The 19,140-nt window shown below is 37.4% G+C and overlaps 1 protein-coding gene across 1 annotated transcript in view; it reads left to right on the plus strand.

Moving 5' to 3' along the window:
• The window catches only part of GRAP (GRB2 related adaptor protein), a 73,322-nt gene that overhangs the window by 11,878 nt on the left and 42,304 nt on the right, over positions 1-19,140 (plus strand). Inside the window, exons 2-3 of the mRNA XM_051996661.1 lie at positions 4,441-4,538; positions 10,359-10,481. Of these exons, the coding sequence (XP_051852621.1) occupies positions 4,441-4,538; positions 10,359-10,481 (221 nt within the window). The remainder of the gene's footprint in view (positions 1-4,440; positions 4,539-10,358; positions 10,482-19,140) is intronic.

The following is a 19,140-nucleotide window of genomic DNA, read 5'->3' on the forward strand; positions in this document are numbered from 1 at the left end:
GGAAAGGATACTTGAGAAGGTCTGAATTCTAGTCCTAATGACTAGAAATTATAATGATCAATACCCCACTTTCTCTGGGAGCACTAATTCCTGGAATTTGTTTGGGGCAGGAAAATTATAATATAGATTCATCTGGGAACAGAACTAGAAGAGATCTTGGAAATCACTTAGTCCAATTTCTTCATTTTGCAAAATAAGGAAAATATGGAGGAGAGAGGCAAAAAGGTACACTCTGAGTCATACAAGTTTGTGATAGTCAGAATTGAAACTGTGGTTTCCTCCTTTCTAAGCAAATGCTCTTTCTACTAATACACTGCTTTTTCTTCTAAAAAGGACACCTTGGACAAATCCAGCCAAAATAAATATCCAGGCCATTTGGATAGCTAGCACAGGTCTGGGTCTCTAGTAGTTACAATGTCCAGACTTGGGAACTAGGAAGTTGATTACTTCTTAGGAACTATTCTGTGGGAAATGGGATAAAATAGAGAAGTTATTCTGTCAGCATGGAAGAAAGTATTTTATAAATACAAAGCAACTCAGTTAACTCTCTACAAGTTCATGTTCAAAATTTACAATTATGCATTTCTTCCAAGAATCAGTGTGGTTGGGGTCCCAGGCCAGATCATGGAAGCCTATTTTAACCTTTAAAGGGTTTACCTATGCATGCTAGATATAGAATTAATAATACCTGGACTCAAATACTGCACTTGACATGAATGTTGTGACTCTGGACAAATGGTTTAATGCCTATGAGCTTCAGGCAATGCTCTAAACCTTGATTTCTAAATTATAGATGGGGATATAATGATAGATGTGTTGAGTAGTTTCACACTAAAGAAATCATAGCTTCTTTTATGTGATGTTTATTCCTGAGAGGAAAAGTGTTGGGGATGAAAAGAGCCCAGGACTTTGGAGTCAGGAGAAGTTTGGATTCAAATCCTACCTCCAACATTTACTAGTTGTGTGAAGTTGAATAAGTCATTTCATTCTCTGGATGTCAGTTTCTTCATCTGGAAAATGGAAATAACCTCTTTATTTCTCAGGGTTGTTGTTTGGGTAAAATGATTTCATGTAAGTAAAAAACTGTATATATCAGTTATTATTATTAGCCTGGACTTGGAGTATGAAGATATTTTATTAGTTATAATGTAACTCCACAATGTAACTTCTCTGAGACTCAGTATCCTCATCTATAATAAGGAATAATAATGCTACCTATCTCACAATGGTATTGTGAAAAATGTGTGGTAGATTATACCAAGTTTAAGTAAAGTTATATATAGGTGAGTAGTGAGATTACAATTAAATAGCAATGTAGTAACCCTAGTATAGAACCTAATCTAATTAGAACAGAGATTTAGAGTTAGAAAGATCTTCTAATCCAACTCCCTCATTTTATAGTTTACAAGCTGACTTCTGAGAAGGTTCAATGGCTTGGGATAACAAGGTGGCTTTGGAAAAGTTTGTTCAGTGTTCTTACAAGTAGAATTGTACAATAATGGGAATGGAGACTCTCCTAGTTCCTAACCACTGGTGGGGAGATACTCTAGGATATTATGGGAATGGGGACAGAAAAGAGTTGTTGGAGGTAGTGAGTGGGAGGAGGATTATAATAAAGAATCATTGAGGCCAGAAATGGGATGGATCTTAGAGACAATCTAGTTCCATCTTCTGTTTGCAAGATGGAGAATGGTGGTGGAGAGAGAAAAGAAGACATGCCTTGAACAACACAAGTTACTCATGTACATGTCATGTACAGTCCATAACAGACCAAGAATTGAAATCATTAAATTATAGGACTCTAGAATCATCGATTTAGGGACACAAATGACCTTAAAGATAATTTTCAAGAGTTCCTAACTTTTTCTGTGTCATAGATGCCAATGACAATGTGGTGAAACCTATGGACTCTTCAGAATGTTTTTAAATGATATAATGATTATGAATTGGACAAAGAAAATCAAGTGTGTTGAAACACAATTATCAAAAATTTTTAAAAAGTTCTCATAATTCAGACTGAGAATGTTTGAGAGATTGAACTCCTTATTTTTACAAATGAGGACATTGAAACCCAGAGGCTTACTCTAGAACTTCCGTTAGCATTAAGAGCCTCCTTTCCAACTAATACAACCTACCATCCTTGTGACTTGCTCATCCTGGAATATTCTTCCATGACATTTACTCTCCTTATTTCACTGGTGAATTCCTTCTAGAGCCTCCATTTTGTGGAAGGACTCAGGTCAGCCTGATTTCATTCTCTTCCTGGTCTTGTTATAACTTTCTAGACTTTAAGACTTTCTGTGCCTCAAAGCCAGTTACTTTCCTCCCTTCCTCTTTTAGGTCCCTTCTGTGTGTTATGTTCCCTTTTAGAAAGTAAACTCTTTACTGGCAACTTTATTTTTGCCTATATTTGTATTCCCAGTGCTTAGCTCAGTGCTCAGAACATAGCAAGTACTTAATAAATGCTTATTTCCTTTCAGAGAAAAGAAGTGACTTGATAAAGGACAGGAAGGAGAGAGGAAACCAAATATTCTGACGTCAAAATTTACCTTATAGCCTTATTGACCATATCCTTTACTCTTGGTACTAATCTGCTATTCAATCATTCTCAATCATCCTTTTTCTTTTTTTTTCCCCCTAAGGGTTCTAGATTTTGTTCAGCCTATTTCCTTTTTCACCGACATTTCTGTCTTATCAGACTCACCAATTCGTTACCCATCTCTCTCCTACCTCAATTGATCCTTTTTTTTTTTTTTTAAATCCTTTGGAATAAGCACATTTTTTTCTCTACTTTACTCTTCTGTCCTGTCCTTGAACTCTTTCGAAACTCATTTAGTTTTTTGTTGTTTTTTGTTTTGTTTTATTTTATTTTGTTTTGTTTTTAACTGATAGTCTGTTCTCTTCATCAAGGATGCCTTTGATGTGTATATAGATTATTTTAAAAATTGTATGAGAATTGAAGTTTGAAAATCATTAAGAACCACCCAAAGAACAATGGAGAGGTATAGAGTGGGCCTGATGCCCACACTTATAAATAAGAAATTATGTGGAGGAAATGATGCAAAGGAAGTTATCAATGACACAGGACAAAAAAGAAAAAAAAAACATATGGGAGTGAGAGAGACAGCTACTAGACAGTCCCTGGGATGTGAAGAGAACCAAAGGAAACTGCTAGTATGGTGGATTGACCTCCTGTACTACCCTTATGAAAGGATATGACAGAGAGTCACAAGGATGAGTAAGCTGAGATAAATTTAAAACCGTTAAGATAGAGATTGTTTCATTCTTTATTTTTCTATCCCCAGATGTTGGCATATAGCTGGTGTTTAATAACTGCTTAATTATTGGTTAATTGGAATCTGTATTATTGGAGGGAATTCCCACATCAACAAGATCCCAGATTTACTAAAGTTTTGGAGTGTAACTATATAAGGGAGGAGGGCTTCTCCCTCCAACCTCAGGTATACCTCAGGTATAAATGATGATTAACATGTAAACTCCCTCATCCCTTTGTGAAGTTTGAATTAGATGACTGAATGAATGAAATGAAAAAGGGAATAATAGGAAGAGTGACCTTTAAAAGTCATTTCATTGAGTCTAAGAAAGAGAAACTCATTGTGGTCTTAAGATCTCTATAAATTCCATGGTGGTAAATGAAGTTAGCAGTGACATAAGTGGTCTGGCTTTAAATTTCCATCTACCTGTCTTCATATTTCCCCTCTACAGAATGCAAACTTCTTGAAGATAGGAACTGTTTTACATATCAATATCCCCAGAAATTGGCACAGTACTTGATATAGAGTACGTACTTTATAAATACTTATTGTCTGATAGATTTTTCTATTTCCTTCCCTTGATTATGAATTCCTTGAAAATCTGGAATTAAAAAAACTATATTTAGAAGGGAACTGTTCAGGCCAGCACCTAGAAGCATAAATTTCTTCCCAGAGATGCTAAGCAACATAAGGTCCATGGAGGTTCATGAGATGCAGAAGAAGGCCACAGGGAGCCAGAACAGCCTCACTCCTCCCCTCCCCCATACATTCCAGGCCCAAGCTACAGTTCTTAAGGAGCCCCAAGCTGAAACCTATTGAGGGTGCAATTAGGCTAATACATGCTCCATTCTCATCCTAGTTGATTTGTCTGAGATGCTCCAGCACCTAATTACATCTCTACTGGAATATATTCTTCCCTCCTTTTAACTTATTCAAATTATTTCTATTTTGAAACTGGTAGAGGGTACAGTGAATGGAATCATGGACCTGGAATTAGGAAAACCTGTCTTCAAATCCAGCCTCAGATATTTACTAGATGGGTCACCTTGGACAAATCAATAATTTCTGTCTGTTTCAGTTTCCTCATCTGTAAAATGGTACCTATCTCTCAGGTTTGTGATGTGCTCACCTTGGGATTAAATTGGTTCTGGTCTCTTATATACAGATTCTGAACATGGAAGATGACCAGAATTGGTACAAAGCGGAGCTGCATGGTGCTGAAGGCTTCATCCCAAAGAATTATATCCAAGTCAAGCCTCATCCGTAAGTTCATCCCACGCTACTTCTCTGCCTCCCTGACTCACCCTAGCTCAAGCTTCCTATAGTGGCCAGCAGAAAAATGGTACAAAACTTCAAGCCTCTACTCTTTTTTGTATTTTATTTTTAATAGCTTTTTATTTTTCCAAATATATGCAAAGATAGTTTCAACATTCACCTTTGCAAAACTTTGTGTTCCAAATTTTTCTCTCCCTGTCCTCCATCCCCTCCCATAGATAGTAAATAATCCAATATAGATTAAAAATGTGCAATTCTTTAAAAAAATTTTTTTAATTAACTTTTTTTTGTTATACATATTAACTTTTTAAGTACACATTTCTTTGTGAATCATGTTGGGACAGAAAAAAAAAAAAAGAACAAAAGGGGAAAACCATGAGAGAGGAAAAAAAAAACCAGAACAAAAAGTAAACATAGCATGTGTTCATTTATTTTTAATTTCCACAGTTCTCTTTCTGGATGCAGATGGTGTTTTCTATCCAAAGTTTATTAGGATTGCCTTGGATCACTGAACCATTGAGAAGAACCAAGTCTTTCATAGTTGATCATCAAACAATCTTTTACTGTGTACAGTGTATTCCTGGTTCTGCTTTTTTCACTCAGCATCAGTTCATGTAAACCTTTCCAGACTTTTCTAAAATCATTTTGTTCATTATTTTTTATAGAACAATAATATTCCATTACCTTCATATACTATAATTTATTCAGCTATTCCCCAATTGATGGGTATGTATTCATTTTCCAATTCTTTGCCATCACAAAAAGAGTTGCTAACTCTTATAGGAATTACAATCTAGCTGATTGAGCCACAGATTCATTATCCAATGAAAGGATGATATGCCTTCTTATTCAGCGCTTGATTTCTTCTAATCAAACTCAAATTATAGAACACTAGACTCAGAGCTGAAAAATCTGGATTCTAATCCTAATCTGCTTCTAATTCATTGAGGGAATTTAAGCAAGTGATTTCCCTTATCTGGGTTGTATATTTCTAAAGTCCCTGTTAGCTTGCCATTCTATTGCTTGGATCAACAAATATTTATCAAAACAACTTGTCAAAATGGATAGTACTGAGCTTGGAATCAGAAGATGTGGATTCAAATTCTGCCTCCTATACTTCCTAGTTAGGTGACTGCTGGTAAAGCACAACAATTCTTTGAGGTAGATACAACTGGTACTATCATCATTTTACAAACTAAGGCTCAGAGAAGTTTGGTCACAAAAGTAATGTTAGAGAAGGAATTCAAACCTAAATATCTTTTTTGACTATATTTCATTTCCTTTCCTTAGTCATGCTCTCTGCTTTATGGGGAAAATGAAGGAATGGGTAATTTCCACAGGAAAAAAAAACCCTCATAGAACTTCCTAAGTATCCCTTTCACCCCAACTCTGAACACTAAAGAGAAGCTTTGTCATCTGCCCACTGTAAAAGGAAGATTTCCTTTCTATCATTTTGTCTGCTTATTTTAAACTACCACCTCCAACTTCCTGTGCCTGATAGGTACTTTCAACACAAATCTCTAGACCCTTTTATCATTGCCTTCTTTCCCTCGGCTTCTTCTGATCACTGTCTGGAGAGCCATTTCTTATCTATCCACAGACTTGAGATAATTTTCCCTAGTGCCTCTTGTCTCTGACTGAGAACTTCTCCATAGGTCTGATAACCAGAATATATTCAACTAGAGGAAGCCACATGGTGTTGGAACTGTTAATTTTATATAAAGAGACTTAATTCAATGAATAATAGTCACAAGTTGCATTTATGTAATACTTAACAGCTTATAAAATGCTTTCACACGTATTACCTCATCTGTTCCTCACAGTAATCCTATGTAGGACAGTTATTATTATCTTAATTTCACAGATGAAGTTGTGGAAGCACAGAAATACAAAATAATTTCCTCAAGATCACATACCCCATGACTTAGGTCTGAAATTCAGGATTTACATGAATTGGATTCAATGCTGGGGGCTTTTAAACTAACTTTTATCTCCTTTGAACACCCAGGTTATTCCTGGAGATTTTCTGAATTTGGCTTTTGTCTAGTACTCTAGAGGAAAGTTCCTGAGCAAGTACTTAGGCTAACAATATATTCAGTATAAGGCAGATTTCAATTCTGGATAGGGACTGCACCTTGAGATACTAGTGTGGTAAGCTAAACTCCTTCTACTAATGCAGGTTGGCATCTTCTCTGTCTTCAAGTCTTCATTTGCAAGCTTTCATTTAATGCAGTCAAGTAAACTCTTCTTTCCTTTTCAATGTACTGCCTTCTCTCTGTGGGGTCCTTTGTAGTACCCCAGTCTTAAGCAATTCTAATATTGACATTTTCCCTACAAAAATGGAGAATACTCAGTGTTGCTTGAAAGTCAAACAATCTTTTCTTTTGGTAAGCGCCACAATCCTCCACAACAATTTGGTAATTCTCCACATTATAAGTTTCTCCAACACAGTTCTTAAGATTTGAAGTATTTGATTGGTACCTCCCAGTTTGAGAAAACTCTGGATCATTGTCTCCCAGGTTTGTATAGTCCACATAGCTTAGTACCAGGGAAGGGCAAAGTCTGAGTTGGTATCTCCATGACATGGGTCTATTCTTTAATGCTCAAGCTTTCTCTTGATCCAGGGACTCTTCTCTCCAGTCCAGGAATTTCTTTATTCTCTTGATACTTATATTACCTTTAGGGCTAAGAAGATTCCTAGGGAGGCTGTGTGAATCACCCTCCCTCTTATCCTCTTATCCACAATACAAGCCCACTTTGAAATGTAGAAGTCCTCTGTCTTTATTTTCTCTCTATGGTATCCAGCTCTCTTTTTAAGGGTTAAAAGTCTAGGAAAGAAGTTCAGATTTAATTTCAGTAATTCTGCATTATCTGTGAAACAAATACCAGAGAGTTCAATGATAACCTCAACAAAGAATTAACCTTATAAGTGGTATCTTATAGTAAAAAAAAAAAAACTTTTTTTAGGAGACACCAACAATGTAATAAAAAATCCATCAGTAGACAAGAAGAACTTTCACATCTTGTACAAAAAGTTTTCAAGCACTGACAAGGATTAGAAAGAGCTTGATGGAAACAGGAGAGTGCTGGTAAATGTTTCACAGCCAGTTCAGGTTGGGGGTGGGGGATGCCCTCACAACATGCTTTTAAGTTTAATCTGCCTTATTAAAATTTTCTTCATTGCTTTCTTAAGTCTAGACAATCAGGCATATCTTCTACATAGAAAAACCAAGTTTCAAATCCACCTTTACTCAGAGGGAACCATTATAGGTTTTCCCCAGTACATCTAAATTTAGAGGGCAATGACTGTATTTGACCTTCTTATCTGATTATGGAAACTGTTGAATTTTGCAACTGACTATCAAAAAACTGACTGAAAATAAGAAACTGCTGTATGGTGCTTCCTCCTTCTCCCAATGTCACTAAGGTAAAATATAAGTGAAGCTTTCCCAACCCTTTTTCCAACAGAAGCATTTCAATGTTCCAAGAAATCTTTCTTCTATCTTGCCTCACCTCTTCCATGGGAGGAAATTACATTCCAAAGTCCAAGATTTTTCTTCAGGGGTGTGCTGGAACCATCTTAGAGGGTTTGGCTACAGCAAAGTCTAAGTATTAAGAACTAATAAGAAATACAATTGGAAAGAGCACCTGGATCTTAAATGACAGGTTGCAATTTTACACATTATCTTGTAAGTAACAGGGAATTTGTTTTTCCTCAATGGTATTTTATTTTTCAAAATTCATGTAAAGTTAGTTTTCAACATTTATTTTTTCAACCATTAATATATTGTTTGTAAAATGGTATTTTATTTTTCCAAATACATGCAAAGATAGTTTTCAGCATTCACCTTTGAAAAATTTTATATTCCAAATTTTTCTCCCTCTCTTCTCCTTTCCACTCATTTTTGTAAATGTTTGTTCTGAATTTTTCTCTCTCTCTCTCTCCCTTACTTTCCCTCTCCCCAAGACAACAATCAGATAAAAGTTATATATGGGCAATCTTTTTAAAGAATATTTCCATATTTGTAACGAGAAAGAAAAAAAACCCAAAAATTAAAAAGTGAAAATACTATGCTTTGATCCACATTTAGTCTCCATAGTTTTCTCTCTGGATGCAGATGGCATTTTTCATCCCAAGTCTATTGGAATGGCTTTAGATCACCACATGTAACAAGGAATCTTTGATGGCCACTGGGCTAGGGAGTGATGCTGGCGATGATAAACCAGGAAATTTCTTGTAATGTGTTATATTTGATGAGTTTCCCAATCTATTTTGGGGGATGAGTGAAGACTGGCAGCATCTGCCTTTCTGTCTCTGTCTCCTCCTCTCTTCCTAATCTGATGTCCTCATTTTCCTTCTCGAGAAACCTCACAGTTTAGTTCCTTGGTGTCCTCTTCTATTAGTGAGTTTATTTAGGCCACGTATTCTATCCCATCAGCTATCTTGGGGGAAGGGTGACACGGAGATGAAGATATTCCCTAATCTTCATCTCTCACTGCTATATGAAGAGGAGGTAGTAGCATCATCTGCCAAACTATAGCTTCTTGTTGACATGAAACAGGCTCTCTTTAAGTCCCAGAATAGCTCTGGAGGGGATCTCCCATCTGTGACTGATTCAACCTGAAACTTTCCCCTCTAGGGTATAGGGGAAGAGGAGGAGTAGGAAGTATGCAGAATAGCTCATCACAGACTTGGACCTGAGCTGATCAGACAGTAGAGAAAGGAAAATGTCCATTTCTTCTTGACATTATCAGGTCTGTCCCATGTACTCAAAACTAAAAAAGGGGAGGCAAAATGAAGATGTGTTTAACTTATAATGAATTGCTTGTTGTCTTGGGGAGGAGAGAGAGAGGAAGGAGAGAGAAAATTTTGGAACACAAGTTTTTGCAAGGGTGAATGTTGAAAACTATATTTGCATGTATTTAGGAAAATAAAATACTATTAAAATTTTTAAAAAGTAAAAAAAAAGTAAAGACAAAATCTTATGTCTCATTGGGAAGACGAATCATATGCAGAAAACAATGAACAATGTGGCACAAGACAGACTTTATTTCGTGCAATATCAGAAAACCCTGTGAGGTATTAACTCCAATTTACAGATGAGAAAAAAATCTCAGAGAAGCAGATCTCCTGGGTGCAGCCTTTCTCCCACTGTACTAGCTACTCTATCTCCTCTCAAGGGCTTTCTGTTTATCTGCAGCAAGGTTAGCCATGTGCATGAACATTTGCCAGGCAAGAGACTACCTACTAGTATGATTTTAAGGACCCTAGCTTTCTATTGCTGTTGACTGCCTTTGTTTACCATGGAATAAAGCTTCTGGTCCTGTAGTCAGAGGTTCAGCCTCTAAGGTAGATATGCTGGGAATGTAAAGGAATATGGTACAGTGCCAAAGAACTTGGATGGAGCCCAGAAGGCAGAGGTTCTGTCCACTGACTTACTGTGTGACATTGGGCAAGTGGTTTTCTTACACTACTCTTGCTTTCTTTCCTCTTTTGTAAAATTAGAGGATTGGCCTAGTCAATATTAATGAGATAATATTTGTAAAATGAGATAATATTTGTAAACCTTAAATTTGGCCAATATGACCTCTATGTTCGTCTCCAGTTTTCATATTCCATGGTTCTAGAGGTTGAATCAATGCCTTCTATGCTTTCAGCCATTTGTTTAGAAGGAATTCTGGGCTCCAAAAGACTGTTTTTTAAAAAAAAATTTATTGAGAGCAGTTTTCCTGTTCTTTGCTCTTTTCTTCTCACTTGTTGCCTTAGGAACATCAATCTGCTTCAACTATCTGCCCTTCTTTCCACAGGTGGTTTGCAGGCAGGATCTCCAGGCAGTTCGCAGAAGAGATTTTGCTTAGAAGAAATCACCTGGGAGCCTTCTTGATCAGAGAGAGTGAGAGCTCCCCAGGAGAATTTTCAGTCTCTGTGAAGTAAGTCTTTCTTGTCTGTATCTTCTCTTCCAAACTGGTCACTCTTGGGGGCCTCTGACATCTTTGGGGACTCCCACAAGGAGGCAGCTCAGATGGGTTAGTCTGTACCACCAAGATGAGGAGAATTAAAAGGAAATCCATATGGTGGCATATGATTATTATATATTCCATCTCTGTGGGAAAGATAGGAGAAGGAACAATTGCTTTTTTAAAATTTGTTTCTTTTTTATTTGTAATTTATTTTTAAAAAAGAGTAAGAAAAAAAAAAAGAAAAACAGAAAAGAAATACAAAACAAAATAAAGCAAAACAAAAGAGAACATTGTCATGGACCAGTAGAACATCAGGGAAGATTCAAAATATATAACAACAAATTACCAGATTAAGAAAGTGTATATAATAGTAGGAGAAATTATATTCATGAATGACTATTTTTTCTTTATTTTGACCTTATTTACTTTATTATTTCTCCCCTTTTCATTTCCTCCCCCCACCCAAGCAAGCTATAGTTAAGAAAAGATATATTTATATATATACATAGATATATATACACACACACACACACAAACACACACTCCATATACACACTCATGTCTTTCCTATTCTTGCTGCCTCTTTAATAAAAGTCTGCTCCGTAACTTGCCTTATTTTTACTTAACTTCCCCCTACCCAAGGATCCCAAGTTTCTCTTCTTCCCTACCCTTTGCTTCCCCATCTGCCCAATCATCCCTTCTTTCTTTATAGATTTTAGAGGGTGTTATATATCCTTCATAGTATACATGTAGTATCAGAAGGCACAATTTCTGACCTTAAAAAAACTACAATATTGTGGGAGTAGATCAGACAAAAACACAAATGTCTGTAATACAAAGCTAGATGTCATGAATGCGAGAAGAAAGCAGTCCCCCTAAAAGTGGGAATTGCTATGGAGACTCAGAGGAAAGGGATGACTTCAAGCTTGGGAAATCAGAGAAACTATCATGGCTTCATGTGCACACATGTGTATGCCTGTGAATATGCATGTGTGCGGTATATAAGTATGTGTATAATTGAGCTTTAGTGGGATTTTTGCAATATGCATTCTTTTCCCTTTTTTATTAGTAAGATAATATTTGCAAAGTGTAAAAATACTGTTTTTACTGGCCCAGGACTCTTTACAACAGACCTGTATCCCTTGCAGGGGTTCTCAAACTACAGCCGGCAGGCCAGATGCGGCAGCTGAGGACATTTATCCCCCTCATCCAGGGCTATGAAGTTTCTTTGTTTAAAGGCCCACAAAACAAAGTTTTTGTTCTTACTATAGTCTGGCCCTCCAACAGTCTGAGGGACAGTGAACTGGCAACCTATTTAAAAAGTTTGAGGACCCCTGCCTTAGCTTTTGGTACCAACATGGACAATATTGTGATTTTCTAATAGATCTGCTATGGTCAAAGATGCCTTTTAGTATCTACCGAGTTCTTTTTTATCTAGTCTAAAAAAGTCTACTCTTAAGTATTACTAAGGAGTTAGGAAGAGGGTTAGGTAGCTGCTGTACTTGAAAGCTGATATATCATTGGAGAAGGACTAAAAGAAGAGAATTGAGATTTGTTGCCAGCTAGGACTCTTCCCAGAAGAATAAGATGTTGAAAGGGCTCATATTCCCTCGCATTTGCTCACAGCTGCAGAATCTAAAATTGGGTGATATGGTACCACACATTTTTTGGATGTATGGGTTCCTGCCTTGGGAGAAAAAGAGGAATTTCTTCCAGGATAATCCAATCTTGGCTCCTGATAAGTGATTGGCTTAGATTCTATTCTTCCCTCTATTGAGACATCACATCTGTAAAACAGAGCATAGCCACACACCCATTACCAGGAATGAGAAAAGAACCTATGGTTGTGAGGAAAGAACTGTTGGCCACCCTGCTTTAAGTTCAGTTTCTTCAGGTCACTGCCCTCATGCTTGCCCCAAAATAAATCCATTTAACAAGCCACTGGGTTTTTCACTTCTACTTTTTTATTTGAATGGTTTCACATAGTGATCTGGGGGGCCAGAAGCTCTTTAACCCAATGAACTTGTGATCCCAAGCAGAACAAGGTGAGGGGTAGCCCAGGTGGGATTCTAGAATTAGATATTTAATGTTTGAAGGCCCAGCTTTTAAAGGATGTGGCAGCAGGGAGAGCTTCCTAGAATCAGAATGTCTGAATTGGAAGATATCTTAGAGATCATCTGGCCCAAAGATCTTGTTTTAAGTTTGAGGTAAATGAGTCAGAAAGGAGAGAAATATGTGGCTAGCTGTCCTGCCTAGGTGCCTAGAGAAAAGCGTGCCCTACTCCAATAGTTCTTGCATAGGGAGGTTTTTTGTTGTTGTTTTTAAACTTCTTGAGGAGCTAGGTCTGTGTATTAAGCCTTCTGAATCTCAATGATGGGAGGCAGATGTGGTGTAATTATCCCCTAAGAACAAAGATGGACAAATAACATCTCCCCAATCTTCTCAAGCCACCCTGCCAGATACATAGATGGGCTAGTCAGCTAAACACTCCTTACTAAACCCATTTCTTTAGACTAAATTCTACCTTTTCTGGGATCCATTTCTTTCAGTACAAATATGTGGAGGGAGAAGAAGGCATAGAAACCCACTACATCTCAGTAGGAGTAGGATTGATATTACTGGATACCAGAGATAATAATAGAATATATTATAACAGCATAACAACATAAGGAGCAGTATTGATATTATTGGATACCAGAAATAAAAATATAATATATTATGACAATACATAATGTTATGTTATGAGTATGAAATGATATGATATGAAAGATTATACTATATGTATAACATTCTTAGATATTAAAAATGCAAGAAGGCTTTTAGTAGAAGAAAGGATGCTGAATCTGTAGTTAGCATTTTGAATTCTCAGGAGTCATAAATTTAGAGGTGAAAGAGATTGTAAAGATTTAAATCCTTTGTTCTACCAGAATTTCATATTTGGAATGTACCAACTCATAGCTCTTAAAATAAAATCCCCATATAATTTACCCAATAAATGGCAGTCATTTAGACTTTTCTTTCTTCCTCCTCCTCCTCCTCCTCCTCTTCTTCCTTCCTTCTTTCTTCTTCATCTGGCTTCCCCTTCTGTGATAGAGACTTCTGAGCTCATATTGGTCTGAGCAGTCACTTGTACCTTGATTCCAGCGTAATGACATCATTTTGATCCTCTTCCAGCACAACTATTCCAGCTAACTTCTTTAGGATCCTACCACAGAACATTGTTAATAATGGCACGTTTAGCTATCTAATTTTTTTGCTCTTGAGTTCCTATCACATCACATAGTCTGCTGAGTTATATGCCTTTTTTTGCAATCCAAACCTCCTCCTCCTCCTCCTTCTCCTTCTCTTGCTCCTCTTCCTTCTCCTCCTCCTCCTCCTCCTCCTCCTCTTCTTCCTCCTCCTCCTCTTCCTCCTCATCCTCCTTCTCTTCCTCTTCCTCCTCGTCTTCTTCTTTTCTCTTTCTCCTTTTTCTTCTTCTCCTCCTCCTTCTTCCTCCTCTTCCTCCTCCTCCTCTTCTTCCTCCTTCTTCTTCTTTTCTTCTTCTCTCTTTATTCCTCCTCCCTTGCTTCCTTCTTCCCTTCTTTCCTTCATCTCTCACTCTTTCTCTCTCTTCCTTCTTTCTTTCTCTTTCTCTCTCTTCCTTCTTTCTTTCTCTTTCTCTCTCTTCCTTCCTTCCTTCCTTCTTTTCTTTCTTTCTTCTTTCTTTCTCTTTCTTTCTTTCTTTTTCTTTCTTTCTTTCTTTCTTTCTTTCTTTCTTTCTTTCTCTTTCTTTCTTTCTTTCTTTCTTTCTCTCTCTCTTCCTTCCTTCCTTCCTTCCTTCTTCCTTCCTTCCTTCCTTCTTCCTTCCTTCTTCCTTCCTTCCTTCTTCCTTCCTTCCTTCCTTCCTTCTTTCCTTCCTTCCTTCCTTCCTTCCTTCCCTTTTTTCTCATTACAGTTGATCATCACATAATCTTGTTGTCACTATGTACAATGTTTTCTTGGTTTTGCTCACTTCATTCAGTATTAGTTCATGTAAGTCTTTCCAGTCTTTCCTGAAATCAGTCTGCTCATCATTTTTTGTGGAACATTCCATAACATTCATATTCCATAACTTATGCAGCCTTCCCCAACTGATGGACATCCACTTAATTTCTAGTTCCTTGTATTACAAAAAAGGCTACTACAAACATTTTTGCACATGTGGATCCTTTTCCCTCTTTTATAATCTCTTTAGGATACATACTCAGTAGAAACACTGTTGGATCAAAGGGTATGCAGTTTTAAAACCTTTGGGGTAGAGTTTCAAATTGCTCTCCAGAATGGTTGCGTTATTTCACATCTCCACTAATAATGCATTAGTTTCTATTTTTCCACATTCCCTCCAACATTTATCATTATCTTTTTCTGTCAGCTGAGCCAACCTGAGAGGCATGAAGTGGTAACTCAGAGTTGTCTTAATTTGCATTTCTCTAATCAATAGTGATTTGGAGCATTTTTTATGAATAGAAATGGCTTTAATTTCTTCATCTGAAAATGGGCTTTTCATATCCTTTGACCATTTACCAGTGGGGAATGTATGTCTCTGTTTCTTTTGCAGAATAGGTTTAATAACATTTGCATTATCTACCTCATAGGGCTGTATGGAAAGCAACATTTTATAAAACTTAGGGAGCTATGTAAAGAAAGGTTAGTATTCTCCTTCACTGGACACTTGTTGGGGATATTTGATAGTGATAGTGATTCATGATAGACATAAGAATTGGACTAAATGACCTGTAGAATACTTTCAACTTGAAATCTATAATTTGATACCTTTTTTCCACCTTTACCTGCATATTTTGGATGTCCAAGTCCCTGAATCATGCAAGAACATTGAAAAAGGAAAATCTACTGGATTTATTCAGTTGCAAGTCTCCCTCCTTCCATTATTTATTTATTTATTTTCCCCTGAGGCAATTGGGGTTAAGTGACTTGCCCAGGGTCACACAGCTAGGAAGTGTTAAGTGTCTGAGATCAGATTTGAACTTAGGTCCTCCTGACTTCAGAGCTGGTGCTCTATTTACTGTGCCACCTAGTTGCCTCCTCATTATTCTTTCTGTTCTTCCCATGAAATACCTTTACTCTTCCCTATTTCAGAAGTAATAATTATGCCTTTTCTCTGCATTGGGTCTCTCTGTGTATATGTGGAATAGAGGAGAAGGACAAGTCTGCTTAAAAAATCTCCCTTTCCTCAACTGATGGCTATTTCCAAGAAAGCAGGGTCAGGTCCTTAACAAAACATGGTCTGATAAGGACACCCATGGGGTTGTGCCAATTTCTAGAAAAAGGGGGTTGTGCTACTTTCATTCTCTTTTCTAGACCACTCGACTTCAGACCCTTTTCTGAGCAAATCCCTAACTCTCTATCCCAGAAGGCACACGACTCTGTTCTTTTGGGGTAGATTGTCCCAGTCTAAGGAAGACAGAAAAAAAATCTATTCTTAGCCTGCCATGTGGCCTGTAATACCCTGGACACTTTGCCCTGGATGGATCTCCTGAAGCAAGGGTTGGATTCCCTGAGGCACGCGTCCCTTATAGATAATAGCAGTCTGCTATCTCTAACACCTTGGTCCAAGTCTAATGTAATTTGGCTTGTGCAGTCCTCCCTAAATCTGGTATGGAATCCTAGAATTATAACATTTTTCTAGGTAGAAAGGAAAGGGCAAATTAAGCACCTACTGTGTGCCAAGTACTGTACTGATATAGAAATATCTCATTTTTGAGATATCGAAAAACTGAGGCAGAGTTTAAGTGACTTGCTCAGTGTCATTTAGCTAGGAAGTATCTGATCTTTCTGACTCAAGGCCCAGGGCTCTAATTGCTGAACAACCTAGTTGGAAGGGACCTGGAAATTACTTTATTTTATAGAGGAGGAAACTGGTTACGGAGGAAAGGGAGGAAGAAACAGGATTATTTAGCTAAGGTGCCATGACTAATTAGTGGCAAAACATGGACTAGAATCTTGGTCTCCTGATTCCTTAGAATCTAGGGAATTTCATCCCAGTCTTTTGGCAAATATGTGTCCACTCTCCTCTGTGAGAGTTATAAGACAAAGAGGTGGCATGTGCCTTTGAGGAAGTTAGAGTTTGTTTCCCTGGAGAAATAATACATAGGAAATATATTTTTTAAAAACCTAATGAGATTTAGCTTTAAGGATAAATGTCAGCCTGAGGAGTCTAGATAATAAAAACTGGCAGGATTCCAAGAATAAAGAGTGAAATTTAACTGGAACATCTTGGAAAGATTTCTTGGGGAATATGGAGCTTGATGTAGACTTTAAAGGATGTGTAGATTTTGAAGAGGAGAAGGAAGGACATCTTTGGAGGGTTGAGGAGCAAAGATCCAGCGACAGAAATAGCCTCTAGCTGCCAGGCATGAATTTCAGAACTTGCAGATGTGATGGCTGAACCACTTTTAGTAATTTATTTTTCTTTTTAAATTAAATTTTATTATTTTAAATGAACAAAAATCTGCCTTCCTTCCCTCTCACTTGGCCTTCCATGAAGCCTGTAATACCTTGGACACTTTGCCCTGGATGGACCTCCTGAGGCAAGGGTTGGATTCCCTCAGAGGATAACTACTGAGAAAGAAATAAAAACAAAATCCTTGTTATAAACATGTTAAGCAAAACAAATCATCTCATTGGTTATGTTCAAAATAATATGTCCCTATCAGTATTTTGAATTTATTACTTCTCTATGAGAAGGTGGACAGCATATTTCATTATGATTCTTCTGATATGGTGGCTGGTTATTATGTTGATCAGAGTTCCCAGGACTTTTAAAGTTATTTGTTAGTGATTTTTTTTAAATCCCAGAGAAAGTGGGAGGGTTGAAGAAGAACAAATGTTCCAACTCCCCCCCCCAAAAAAAAAAAAAAAAGAGGAAGAAGAAGACTGACTGTGTAAATTATAGGCAAGTGAGTTTGACTTTTATTCCTGCCAAAATTTTAGTATGTGTTTATGATAGGAACTTCTTCACAAATGCAATGAGGGTGGGAAGTGGGAGGGTGGGAAAAGATCCTGCTACTCCCAGGCTCTACTTTCCAAAGAGCCCATATGCTTCTGTTCCTCTGGAAAATCCCTGTTTTCTCTTAGATCCTGAATGTTGTTCATAAATCTCCTCTGACACAAGTTTATGGAGAAACAAACAACTTAATTAGATTAGTAAAAGCAGAATAAAATCAAAGGAATACATTTGAGGCAAACACTCCTATAACTCAAGGAAGCCACCTCATTTCTTCCCACCCCCTAGAATGGAAGGTTGTGAACTCCAATCTTTTCCTGCTCCTTTGCTGCATTCCTAATCATGAAAAGTGGGACAGAAAGCAGACATATACTTCTGTCTCTCAATGTAAAGGGAGACATATTGCTTGGTCACCAGTAGTAATTAATCCTACAGTTTGAAGTTAAAAAAAACTCTTGCCAGGCAGGATGACAATAAATTGGTCACAATAAAGCAAGCATCCCAAAGCACATTGTTCTCTTCCAGGCTCACCTCCCAGGCATTTCCTGGAGAGATCATAAGTCTCTATTGATTGTACCAATGTCTATATGCCATTGCAGGCTATTGGAGAAAGGCATTTCTCAGCCCAACTGTTTGCTTAGAAATAGAATGTTTCTTTTTGGCCACCACATTTCCATGTCCAAGTCTTCTCTCTCTCTCTCTCTCTCTCTCTCTCTCTCTCTCTCTCTCTCTCTCTCTCTCTCTCTCTCTCTCTCTCCTCTCTCTCCTCTCTCTGCCTCTATTTTTGTTACTCTCTGTTTGTCATTATCTGTCTGTCTTTCTTGCTCTGGTTCTGTTTCTGTCTTTTTCTTCCTCCCTTCCTTCCAGGCTCACCTCCCAGGCATTTCCTGGAGAGATCACAAGTCTCTATTGATTGTACCAATGTTTATATGCCATTGCAGGCTATTGGAGAAAGGCATTTCTCAGCCCAACTATTTGCTTAGAAATAGAATGTTTCTTTTTGGCCACCATATTTCCATGTCCAAGTCTTCTCTCTCTCTCTCTCTCTCTTTCTCTCCTCTCTCTGCCTCTATTTTTGTTACTCTCTGTTTGTCATTATCTGTCTGTCTTTCTTGCTCTGGTTCTGTTTCTGTCTTTTTCTTCCTCCCTTCCTTCCCTTCCCTCCCTCCTCTCCCTTCCTCTCTCCCTCCCCTCCGTCTGTCTTTCTTTCTTTCTTTCTTTCTTTCTTTCTTCTTTCTTTCTTTCTTTCTTTCTTTCTTCTTTCTTCTTTCTTTCTTTCTTTCTTTCTTCTTTCTTTCTCTCTCTCTCTCTCTCTCTCTCTCTCTCTCTTTCTTTCTTTCTTTCTTTCTTTCTTTCTTTCTTTCTTTCTTTCTTTCTTTCTTTCTTTCTTTCTTTCTTTCTTTCTTTCTTTCTTTCTTTCTTTCTTTCTTTCTTTCTTTCTTCTTGTTTGCCTGTCTGTCTTTCTCTCTCTGTCTCTCTTTGTCTCTGCCTATCTTTTTCTCTCTCTCCATACATCATTCCTATATTTTGTGCCATGTCCACAAAGTTATGACAAAACATTAAAGTATAGAAACACTACTCTTTACATATTGCTGAAGGGATATTTGATGAACATCTAGACAAGGAAACAATACTTATAGAGAGATA

This window comes from Antechinus flavipes, chromosome 1 (genome assembly GCF_016432865.1).
Source record: "Antechinus flavipes isolate AdamAnt ecotype Samford, QLD, Australia chromosome 1, AdamAnt_v2, whole genome shotgun sequence".
Classification (NCBI taxonomy): Eukaryota; Metazoa; Chordata; class Mammalia; order Dasyuromorphia; family Dasyuridae; genus Antechinus; species Antechinus flavipes.